Source organism: Oncorhynchus mykiss, chromosome 21, assembly GCF_013265735.2.
Source record: "Oncorhynchus mykiss isolate Arlee chromosome 21, USDA_OmykA_1.1, whole genome shotgun sequence".
Classification (NCBI taxonomy): Eukaryota; Metazoa; Chordata; class Actinopteri; order Salmoniformes; family Salmonidae; genus Oncorhynchus; species Oncorhynchus mykiss.
The window spans coordinates 49,561,221-49,572,848 of NC_048585.1; the positions used below are offsets into that span (position 1 = coordinate 49,561,221).

The following is an 11,628-nucleotide window of genomic DNA, read 5'->3' on the forward strand; positions in this document are numbered from 1 at the left end:
CCTGTAATGCAGTATGTAACATTTGATGTTTATATATACAGTGTGTACTGTATGTACAGTGCCTTCGGAAAGAATTCAGACCCCCTGACTTTTTCTTCATTTTGTTACTTTATTTTATTCTAAAATTGATCAAATTGTCCCCCCCCCCTCATCAATCTACACACAATACCCCATAATTACAAAGCAAAAACAAGTTTTTAGAAAATGTTGCTCATTTATTTAAAAAAATACATTTACATAAGTATTCAGACCTTTTATTAGTACTTTGTGAAAGCACCTTTAGCAGCAATTATACCTGAAGATGAGATTGGTGTTTTTGCCTCTCATCCCCTCCATCTCTCAGCAGGTACACTGCATTTGACAAATCAATCAAATCAAATTGTATTTGTCACATACACATGGTTAGCACATTATTTTTAAAAACAAATTTCACCTTTATTTAACCAGGTAGGCTAGTTGAGAACAAGTTCTCATTTACAACTGCGACCTGGCCAAGATAAAGCATAGCAGTGTGAACAGACAACACAGAGTTACACATGGAGTAAACAATTAACAAGTCAATAACACAGTAGAAAAAAAAGAGTCTATATACATTGTGTGCAAAAGGCATGAGGTAGGCGAATAATTACAATTTTGCAGATTAACACTGGAGTGATAAGTGATCAGATGGTCATCTACAGGTAGAGATACTGGTGTGCAAAATAGCAGAAAAGTAAATAAATATAAACAGTATGGGGACGAGGTAGGTAAAATTGGGTGGGCTATTTACCGATAGACCTTGTACAGCTGCAGCGAATGGTTAGCTGCTCAGATAGCAGATGTTTGAAGTTGGTGAGGGAGATAAAAGCCTCCAACTTCAGCGTTTTTTGCAATTTGTTCCAGTCACAGGCAGCAGAGAACTGGAATGAAAGGCGGCCAAATGAGGTGTTGGCTTTAGGGATGATCAGTGAGATACACCTGCTGGAGCGCGTGCTACGGGTGTGTGTTGCCATCGTGACCAGTGAACTGAGATAAGGCGGAGCTTTACCTAGCATGGACTTGTAGATGACCTGGAGCCAGTGGGTCTGGCGCCGAATATGTAGCGAGGGCCAGCCGACTAGAGCATACAGGTCGCAGTGGTGGGTGGTATAAGGTGCTTTAGTAACAAAACGGATGGCACTGTGATAAACTGCATCCAGTTTGCTGAGTATCGGAAGCTATTTTGTAGATGACATCACCGAAGTCGAGGATCGGTAGGATAGTCAGTTTTACGAGGGTAAGTTTGGCGGCGTGAGTGGAGGCTTTGTTGCGGAATAGAAAGCCGACTCTAGATTTGATTTTAGATTGGAGATGTTTGATATGAGTCTGGAAGGAGAGTTTACAGTCTAGCCAGACACCTAGGTACTTATAGATGTCCACTTATTTTAGGTCGGAACCATCCAGGGTGGTGATGCTAGTCGGGCGTGCGGGTGCAGGCAGCGAACGGTTGAAAAGCATGCATTTGGTTTGGTTTTACTAGCGTTTAAGAGCAGTTGGAGGCCACGGAAGGAGTGTTGTATGCCATTGAAGCTTGTTTGGACGTTAGATAGCACAGTGTCCAAGGAAGGGCCGGAAGTATACAGAATGGTGTCGTCTGCGTAGAGGTGGATCAGGGAATCGCCCGCAGCAAGAGCAACATCATTGATGAATACAGAGAAAAGAGTCTGTCCGAGAATTGAACCCTGTGGCACCCCCATAGAGACTGCCAGAGGACCGGACAACATGCCCTCCGATTTGACACACTGAACTCTGTCTGCAAAGTAGTTGGTGAACCAGGCAAGGCAGTCATTAGAAAAACCGAGGCTACTGAGTCTGCCGATAAGAATGTTGTGATTGACAGAGTCGAAAGCCTTGGCCAGGTCGATGACGACGGCTGCACAGTACGGTCTTTATCAATGGCGGTTATGATATCGTTTAGTACCTTGAGCGTGGCTGGAGGTGCACCCGTGACCGGCTCGGAAACTAGATTGCACAGCGGAGAAGGTACGGTGGGAGTCGAGATGGTCAGTGACCTGTTTATTGACTTGGCTTTCAAAGACCTTAGATAGGCAGGGCGGATATAGGTCTGTAACAGTTTGGGTCCAGGGTGTCTCCCCCTTTGTCAGAATTCCTGATGACTCCGAGGTCTGTTTTTCATTGTGGTTGATCTAATGCTGGATGTGTGGCTTATTGTGGCTTTATACCAAAAAGAGGACAATGTTTTGTTCCTACTGCATACTAGTTTGTTTACTCTACACGAGCTGTTGCAGGTGGGCGGGAATGTCTGGGTGTGTTAAAAAAACAAACAGTTATATTGCTCTTTGATACACTTTATTATGTTGAGAGGTGCATTAACATTTTACTGTGGTGTTCGATTAATATAAAACTGTTGATGATCATCACTACATTTGTAACCTTCACAGTTCTATCCACAAGAGGGCGTCACAGCGCCTCCATTGTATTTCTCAATTCAGTGATATCAATCGTTTCAATGAACTCTTGGGCAGACTTCATTTTCATATCAAGCAAAACAGATATAAAAATAAAAAAAATCATGTCAATACTTTGATCCAGACATCCCTGAAATCTCATACAGATCATTTATATTAATACAAATCCCATATACCTTAAGTGAAGACAGTTAAAAAAGTAATCACTACATTTTACCAAAGCTTTGTGTGTACTGTATTTTTGTATGAACTCCCATAATATGTCGGCTATAACCATGTAAGATCATTATTTGTAAAAATCATATGGATATTAGATCAGTGAAAATATAGAATATAAAATGTCCTTGAGACAGTTAAAATCATTGCCTCTACCTACAAAAAGTCAAAAGCATTACAATAGTTCATATTTCATCAGTTCAAATGACAGTTTACATTTCAAAATCATGAGCTGAGATCTCTCTGAATCACGTTTTTGAGACCAGGCCTTGAATTCCAGCTCTGTTTCTTGGCCAACATGTAGACGCATCCAAAGAGATCAGGGAACATCTTCATCAGGTCAACAGATTCTAAATCCTCAGCACTGCAGAAGGAGAAACAAACTCAGCCACCTTCAAATGGTAAGACAGTGAAACGTTTTAGTACGGGGGAAAACAGTCTTACGTACTAGTGCTCATGGAGGTTGCGTATGAAGCGTAGTAACCCCAACATGTTGCCAGGGTAGGGCTTTCTGCCATCCATCTTTATCATCAATTCAGAGGGCAGCTGTGATCACAAAACAATCTGTAAATTGTGTAGCCTCAGCTTTCTACACTCTGCCAGGGGACAGGGCACTCCCACACTTTTGCATTAGTGTATCCATGTTTTAATATACATGTACAGGTATATACAGTGGGGCAAAAAAGTATTTAGTCAGCCACCAATTGTGCAAGTTCTCCTACTAAAAAAAGATGAGGCCTGTAATTCTCATCATAGGTACACTTTAACTATGACAGACAAAGTGAGATTTTTTTTCTCCAGAAAACCACATTGTAGGATTTTTAATGACTTTTTGCAAATTATGGTGGAAAATAAGTATTTTGTCACCTACAAACAAGCAAAATTTCTGGCTCTCACAGACCTGTAACTTCTTTATGAGGCTCCTCTGTCCTCCACTCGTTACCTGTGTTAATGGCACCTGTTTGAACTTATTATCAGTATAAAAGACACCTGTCCACAACCTCAAACAGTCACACTCTAAACTCCACTATGGCCAAGACCAAAGAGCTGTCAAAGGACACCAGAAACAAAATTGTAGACCTGCACCAGGCTGGGATGACTGAATCTGCAATAAGTAAGCAGCTTGGTTTGAAGAAATCAACTGTGGGACTAATTATTAGGAAATGGAAGACATACAAGACCACTGATAATCTCCCTCGATCTGGGGCTCCACGCAAGATCTCACCCAGTGGGGTCAAAATGATCTCAAGAACAGTGAGCAAAAATCCCAGAACCACACGGGGGGGACCTAGTGAATGACCTGCAGAGAGCTGGGACCAAAGTAACAAAGCCTACCGTCAGTAACACACTACGCCGCCAGGGACGCAAATCCTGCAGTGCCAGACGTGTCCCCCTGCTTAAGCCAGTACATGTCCAGGCCCGTCTGAAGTTTGCTAGAGAGCATTTGGATGATCCAGAAGAAGATTGGGAGAATGTCATATGGTCAGATGAAACCAAAATAGAACACACCGCCCGGGCAACGAAGGAGTGGCTTCGTAAGAAGCATTTCAAGGTCCTGGAGTGGCCTAGCCAGTCTCCAGATCTCAACCCCATAGAAAATCTTTGGAGGGAGTTGAAAGTCCATGTTGCCCAGCAACAGCCCCAAAACATCACTGCTCTAGAGGAGATCTGCATGGAGGAATGGGCCAAAATACCAGCAACAGTGTGTGAAAACCTTGTGAAGACTTACAGAAAACGTTTGACCTCTGTCATTGCCAACAAAGGGTATATAACAAAGTATTGAGATAAACTTTTGTTATTGACCAAATACTTATTTTCCACCATAATTTGCAAATAAATTCATTAAAAAATCCTACAATGTGATTTTCTAAAAAAAAAAAAAAAAAATGTTGTCTGTCATAGTTGAAGTGTATCTATCATGAAAATTACAGGCCTCTCATCTTTTTAAGTGGGAGAACTTGCACAATTGGTGGCTGACAAAATATTTTTTTGCCCCACTGTACATTTTATAAAATGACATCTGGTTCACCTTGGATCTCCACTGACAGAAGGTTCTCTCCGTAGCACTTTGTTTCAGAGCTTCTAGAAGTTTTTGGTCAGCATCGCTATACTTCCCGACCTCCTTCTCATTCCCAATTCTTCTCAAGTACTCAACTCTCCTGAAAGACAACAATATACAGTAAAAAATGTCTAGTCATACATTCATGTACTTTGTGTACTCAGTTTAATGCATATACTTTACCATCGTCTCTTATTTTGCCCAAGTTAAAGCATCCTATGCATCGGAATAATATTAACTCATTATTTTCATTATGCACGTACAGTATTATCATTGTGTCAATCATTCTGTCACTATTACTGGAATACTGATCCCAAAATGTTTTGTCCTTATCTCCTTATGTTTAGCTTTAGTTTGTGTGTTAAATTCAATGTATGAAATGTGGTGTGATATCCCTACTAAATAGCTCGAGCTAATGTTCCTATCGACCCAGTAAGGCCAGCAGGCTACTCTCTTTATTGGTTGTAACTTATGAAAGTTGTATGGTCAATTTGCTTTGTTATTTAAAACGCCACTTTAAACATGTACATGACACAGCAACAAAATTTCCCCATGGGGACAATAAAGTCAGTAAAGTTCATTATTATTATTATTCATTATACAGGGTGCCATACTAACAAACAACTTTTCAAGTGACAAATAAGGATTTTCACCTCTGTGGTTTCCAGAAGAGGGGATGATTCAGGGTCTCCTCCACTGTAGGTCTCCCATCAGGGTTTTCATTGATCATCCACTCAATGAGGTCTTTTGCCACCTCGTCTGCCACATGTTCTAGTGTGTAAGTCCCCTTGATTATGTTTCGATTCTGTTCAAGTTCCTCACCAAGTGGACCTTCAAAGGGGTGGTGTCCACCAGAAAGGATGTAGTATACCAACATCCCAGCCACCTGAAATTTCAACAATCATTCAGTCCATCGCTCTACAAACAGGAAATAATCTTTATTCTTTCTTCACGTTGCTCCACCTGTATATCAGAGCTCCTCTTATATCCAGAGCCTTGTTTGTCTAACGTCTCCTTGGCCATCCAGCATTTTGTTCCCGCAGGGACTGTGTATCGAGTTGTTTGTTCCACTGTCAATCTGCGACTTATGCCAAAATCTGCCAATTTTGCATTTCCATTGATATCTGTTAAGGATAAATAATATCACAATATCATGCTTTTCATAAGTATAGATACTAGAACATGACTTTATGATACTGCATATAGATTTTAAATCTATAATGATGAAAGCCATGTTTTATATTTAGTGGGAGTGAAAGGCTTAACTGTGCAATGCTATAGTATATCTCACCTATCAAAACATTCTGAGGTTTGATATCCCGATGAAGGACTTTGGTAGTTGGACCATGAAGGACACTTAAACTGCAGAGCACCTCTTCAGTGATTTTAATCAGGGCAGGAGTGTCGTCCTTGGACAGGTGTGTATTAATGTACTCATCCAGAGTGTATTCACAGAGCTGAAGAGCAAGATAACCAAAGAAACTGTCTTCTGCAAAGTCCATGTATCTTACAATACAGCTACTGTCAAGCTCTGGAAGACGTAAAAATCCTTCCTCATTCTTGAGAAACTGATAGTTTGACCCGATCATTCTCTTTATGGCTACTTCAGTGCCATCATCCCTCAGGCCCAAGAAGACCTCAGTTCCATCACTTCCCTTTGCTATGCGAAAGTAATCATCATCATATATAAGAGTGAGGTTTCCTACTTTATAAACTTTACATTCATCCATGTTGGCAAGCTTCTCTAACTGTGTCTCCCACCGCTTGCTGACTTTGTGCCATTTGCGCTGTGATGGTGACGTGTCAGTGGTGGGGTGGAACGGCTTGACACTAGAACACTCATCAAGGCCAGATTCCTCAACAGGAGTAGATGAAGTATTGAAGGCTAAACAGGTTTTATTTTCTTGTGTGTCTGTCTCTTCTTTTGGTATGTCTTGTTTTTCTGCCGTTCTCTTCATCTTCTTAATCTTCTTCTTCCTCTTCTTCTTCTTGGTTTCTGACAAATGACTGTCTTTTGAATCTTCACTTGTTGACTTGGAGATAGAACGTTGTCTGTCTAAGGACATGTTTAGATCTCTCAGCTTTACTTTCAGGTTTTCATCCTTTCCCCAGATAAGTAGTCCTTCAGGTACCGGAGTCAGTCCCAGAGAGCTGATGTAACCAGGAACACAACTAAATGTGTAAAGATCTGCTATCAACGCATAGGCATACATCTTCAATTCATAGGGATAACCCTTCCTCTGTGTGCATGGGACAATGTGCTTGCATATTTCCTCAAGGTCAGAGTTGCTCCAACGATCCTTGTCTTTTGTCTTCTGTGTGATGCCATAGAGCGTAACAATGATCAATGGCACGAGATAATCTTCTGTTTTAGAGGAGAGCAGTTTCACTAACTCAGGAATTAGGGTAAGTGACACCTCATTAGGTATTTCCTTCATGGAGCAAACAACTCTATATAAGGATTTCAATGCACCTGCCCTAAATTTCAGAGGAACTGTGGACAGACGTCTGCTTACATCTTCAACATAGGAAACTAGTTTATTGGAGTCATTCAACCATTTAATGGCTTTCTGGAAGTATTCGTCTTCATTTGCACCTTCAATGTTAAAGCACATGTCAATCATAGTGAGGTGGGTTTGTGGGTTCTCCTCTAGTAAGTGAAGATCATAGTGCTTGAAAACATCTGTTGGGGATGTTTGTTTTATTGCTTGTGCAAAATGTAAAAAAAGCTTGATTTTGGAAAAGAACTCACTCTCTTTAGCAAAGTTTCCAATTATTCTTGCCAATTTCTCATCAATTGCAGGATGGATGCCATGATTTAGCCACATTAAAGCTCCAGATTTGAGAAGCTCCTTCACAATATCCTCTCTGTCATGTGCTAATTGAATTGGAAAGAATGGTTGTTCTGCTAGACCATTTGGATCTGCCTTTGCTTGCAGTAATGTTGTCACTATATTCACTGGAACTTCACGCAGTCCAGCATAATGCAGTGGTGCTAAACATCTCTTTGATGGTTTGTTGGGGTCAGCACCTTTTCCCAGAAGAAATGTACAAATCTCCTGATTTGCAAATGCAACAGCAGCCATTAATGGGGTTACTTCATCTTGTAACTCAACACAAGGGTACAATGCATTGATGTCCTTGCCTCTAATCAATTTCTTCAGCCTCTCCAGATTATTATTAATAATGCACTTGATAATAGGATCTGTTGGCTCTGAGATAACCAGTCTGGCCAGAAGTTCTTGAAAATCAATCTTGTGTTCCATAACTCCTGACGATTTTATCTACGCAGGGACATCTGAGGAAGAAAAGCAATGTGGTGAGTACAGTGAACTGTTCAATTAAATAATACAATAAATTCTGGGACATAAGTAGGCCTGACCTTTTATTATTATATACATCTAATCTACACTTATACTGAACAAAAATATAAAAGCAACTATTTTAAATGTGCCTCAGGATCTTGTCACAGTATCTCTGTGCATTCAAATTGCCATCGATAAAATGCAATTGTTTGTTGTCCGTAGCTTATGCGTGCCCATTCCATATCCACACTGCCAACATGGGGGACTCTGTTCAAAGGGACATCAGTAAACCGTGATATATGGGTCTGATATAGCACGGCTGTCAGCCAATCAGCATTCAGGTTTTAACCACACAGTTTATAAGAATGCTAACTGGCTGACAGCTGTGGTATATCAGACCGTATACCACGGGTATGACAAAACATTTATTTTTACTGCTCTAATTATGCTGGTAACCAGTTTATAATAACAATAAGGGACCTCGTGGGTTTGTGATATATGGCCAATATACCACAGACAAGGGCTGTGTCCAGGCACTAGAACAGCCCTTAGCCGTGTTATATTGGCCATATACCAAACCTCCTCGAGCCGTATTGCTTAAATATAGAACTATTTTTTAGGCTATAAGAACCCTTTTCTAGGCTCTCTTTTTTTTCTCTTCTTCTAAGAGAGTGTACTTACTGTACATTACAATTGGGTGGAGTTCATTAGGAGAATAATACATAAATAATACAATTCCTGTACTGTTTTCTCAAATAGTCTGCCACAGTGGAAGCGTCATAATACCCTTAAAATCCCAGAAATGGTTCCAACAGTTTTTTGGCCATTCATTTTTACATTGCTTGCGCTCCAAACACTTAAAAGACACACCCTATCCCCTCAACCCACAAATGAAGTGGACACTTCTGATGACGTGTCATGACGTCTTACGAGTGAGTATACACTTGCAGGGCAAGAGAGGAAGGATTTTTGTTTTGTTTCTATCGTAGGTAAAAACACCACATTTTCTAACTGTACAAAAATAAATGTAACTGTATTTTAAGACAATTAAATGCTCTACTAACAAAAAAGCTGAAAGAATAATACGTTTCTGTATGTCCCTTAAGGTCCTTGTGTAATGTGAAATTCTACCCCCTAGCCCAATTGTCCTTTGTATAATATTTATATATACACACTTGTGTTCCCACATTTACTTTCTGTATTGATTTGTTGTTAATAGAAACATTTTTTAAAGATGGAATAATTTTGGACTGCCCTTGCCCAAAAATTCATCACTTGTTCATCCCGCGATGATTGTTTTCAGCCACAGGTAGCTTGTGGGTGTTTCATATGCGCTACAGTCAGTAATGATTGCATGCCTACTTATATTAACTATATAACGTAAACTTGTACATCGCCTTGGTCCGTACAATTGCCCTTATTTTAGCGCCCCAAAAACGTAATACTTCCAGATCAACTGTAATGTCAATACCATTGTAAAAGCACAATTTCTCCCCTTTCCAACAAAATCAATTACATGACTTAAAACACTGCCCGTTTCTGCATAATTGAAGCAGGCAATGAGCCCCGTTGGGTCTTTTTAAAAATGGCGGGTGGGGAAGCGAAACTAATGCGTGATAGTGAGAAGGAGAGATGTCGTGTGGGAAAATAGCTTTTTTTCCACTCGATCTGTCCAACTTATCACCTCTAAAATGTAAATAAAACACTGTAGAGTTTATATAATGTCTCATTACATACCTATGTGAAGGTTTGTGTCGAATTTGAATCGGGATTTTAGGGCGGTGCTAAAGTGATCTTAGAAGTAAACAGCGGCTTTGAGTATGATGAGTGCATGCAATGATGACGAAAAAAAGGTATCCCCCTTACCCCGTCACTGTCCATTTCTTGTTTTTAAAGGATGAGAGAAGTGCTACACCTGGTGGAGGGAGATTGTAAGACAGAAATAGTTGCTTCATGCATGCTGTAACGGAGGGCCCGTTTTTTTCAACTTTTCTCCAATACTATATTGCCATGTCGATTAACGTTTGAATAGAAACCTAGTTCACACCCCCGATTTTGAAGTCAACACAGTCGCTACAGTCCCATTAGTTATCTTTGTAGTCTCGTTTGAATGTTGCGGTTGCGCACATTTGTACGAAATGGGGTGAGTTTACGTTAATTATTAATATACGCCTACTGTATGATAGCTAGCAAATTAATGAGCTAATTAACGTTAGCCTGCCCATCTACTTCTGAAGAAGGAAATGTTTATTTCTACAATTTCCAAAAGATAACCAAACAAAGCATTACTTTTATGAGACGTGTTTGTGCATTAGTAGCACAATTTCTAACTTATTTACATACACTTGTATGTTGACTTCATATCGACTTTATATTTATATATTGGACACTCGCAAACTCCATAATTTTTTTTTTTTAAAAATAGGGCATACGTTGCAAACGTCCTTGCTTTGGCTAATCATTTGAACCGACGACAAATATGGCTGAGGGACTTTCTCCTCCCCTCCAAGGACTGAAGGTTTAGGGCTGTCTACTTTGAGTTTGAAACGCAACCATTTGAATTTTACAAAAAAATCTAATTAATTGTGTGTTTGTTGTAGGCTTACCTTGGCGTGACGTTCTGATAAGCAGTGTATTCCCTTCAATTTACTAAAAAAAATTGCTATGCTAAATATGTATAAAAGTTAACACGTCCGAGAGAGATTTGCGCGGTTATCAATGTGCCACCCCAGGGTAAGCCTACACGAAACACAGATCTTATATGAAATAGTTTTAAACACCCAGATGGAAAAATAAATGGCGAAATAACAAATGGAACGATTTCCGGGTTTTATGATTCATACTGTTGCACTAATAAAACATGCAGTTTGACAGCTCTGGTGCATACCAACTAAATGTGTGGTGGTTTACCTGACTAAAGTACGGTTGACAGACATTTGGAAAAAACAAACATTTTAATAGTTTCAAATACCGAGGATGTGTTGTTTCCACTAACATAACTTGGAAAGAGCAACATTCACTGGACTGTGCCAATAGCTTCAAAAATCTATTAAAGTAAAAGTACATACCCCTTAGTTCTTTAGATGAGAAAGGCTGAAGTTACAGTGCCCGCACTACTGATGCGGAAATAACATCGGCCGCGTTCGAGAGCACCAAAGCGACAGTTGACTGACTGATCGACAAACACTGACATTAACGGTGCTTCCTTAAATCAGAGAGGAAGAGGCGAAGCCCAAAAGCAGAGTTTGTAAACCCTGTTGCGCAACATCGCGAGACTTTCGGGAACTCTTGCGACGCACAATCGGTCCAGCGTTGTCCGGGTTAGGGGAGTTTAGCCGGACTTAATGTACTTTTAATTATTTACATTTTATATATATGTTTTTATTAACAACAAATCAATACAGGAAGTACATGTGGGAACACAAGTACATATAAATAATATACAAAGGACAATTGGGCTACGGGGTACAATATCACATTACACAAGGACCTTAAGGGACATACATACACTTATTATTCTAAGAGCTTTTTTGTTAGTAGAGTATTTAATTGTCTTAAAATACAGTTCTATTTATTTTTGTAAGGTTAGAAAATGTGGTGT

The 11,628-nt window shown here is 39.9% G+C and overlaps 1 protein-coding gene across 2 annotated transcripts; it reads right to left on the reverse strand.

Moving 5' to 3' along the window:
- Positions 1 to 2,314: 2,314 nt before the first annotated feature.
- Positions 2,315 to 11,326, reverse strand: LOC110500620. 2 transcript variants are annotated; one of them, XM_021578089.2, is made up of 7 exons: positions 11,096 to 11,326; positions 6,014 to 8,020; positions 5,686 to 5,846; positions 5,376 to 5,608; positions 4,693 to 4,822; positions 3,112 to 3,209; positions 2,315 to 3,027 (listed from the first exon to the last, which is right to left on the reverse strand). In XM_021578089.2, exons 2-7 carry the CDS (start codon positions 7,986 to 7,988, stop codon positions 2,889 to 2,891), a joined length of 2,736 nt encoding a protein of 911 aa, XP_021433764.2. In that variant the 5' UTR covers positions 7,989 to 8,020; positions 11,096 to 11,326; the 3' UTR covers positions 2,315 to 2,888. The 2 variants fall into 2 exon arrangements, with proteins under 2 accessions (XP_021433764.2, XP_021433765.2); XM_021578090.2 differs by lacking the exon at positions 11,096 to 11,326 and adding an exon at positions 10,634 to 10,851.
- Between the last annotated feature and the right edge of the window lie 302 nt (positions 11,327 to 11,628).

Bases quoted from the DNA above. Each gene is read 5' to 3' on its own strand.
- LOC110500620 (XM_021578089.2), bottom strand. From the start codon at position 7,988: ATGGAACACAAGATTGATTTTCAAGAACTTCTGGCCAGACTGGTTATC. The intron at 5,609-5,685 runs GTGGAGCAACGT...TTGAAATTTCAG, and splicing joins AGAGGAGCTCTGATATACAG to GTGGCTGGGATGTTGGTATA. The intron at 3,028-3,111 runs GTACGTAAGACT...CTCCTTCTGCAG, and splicing joins CGCAACCTCCATGAGCACTA to TGCTGAGGATTTAGAATCTG.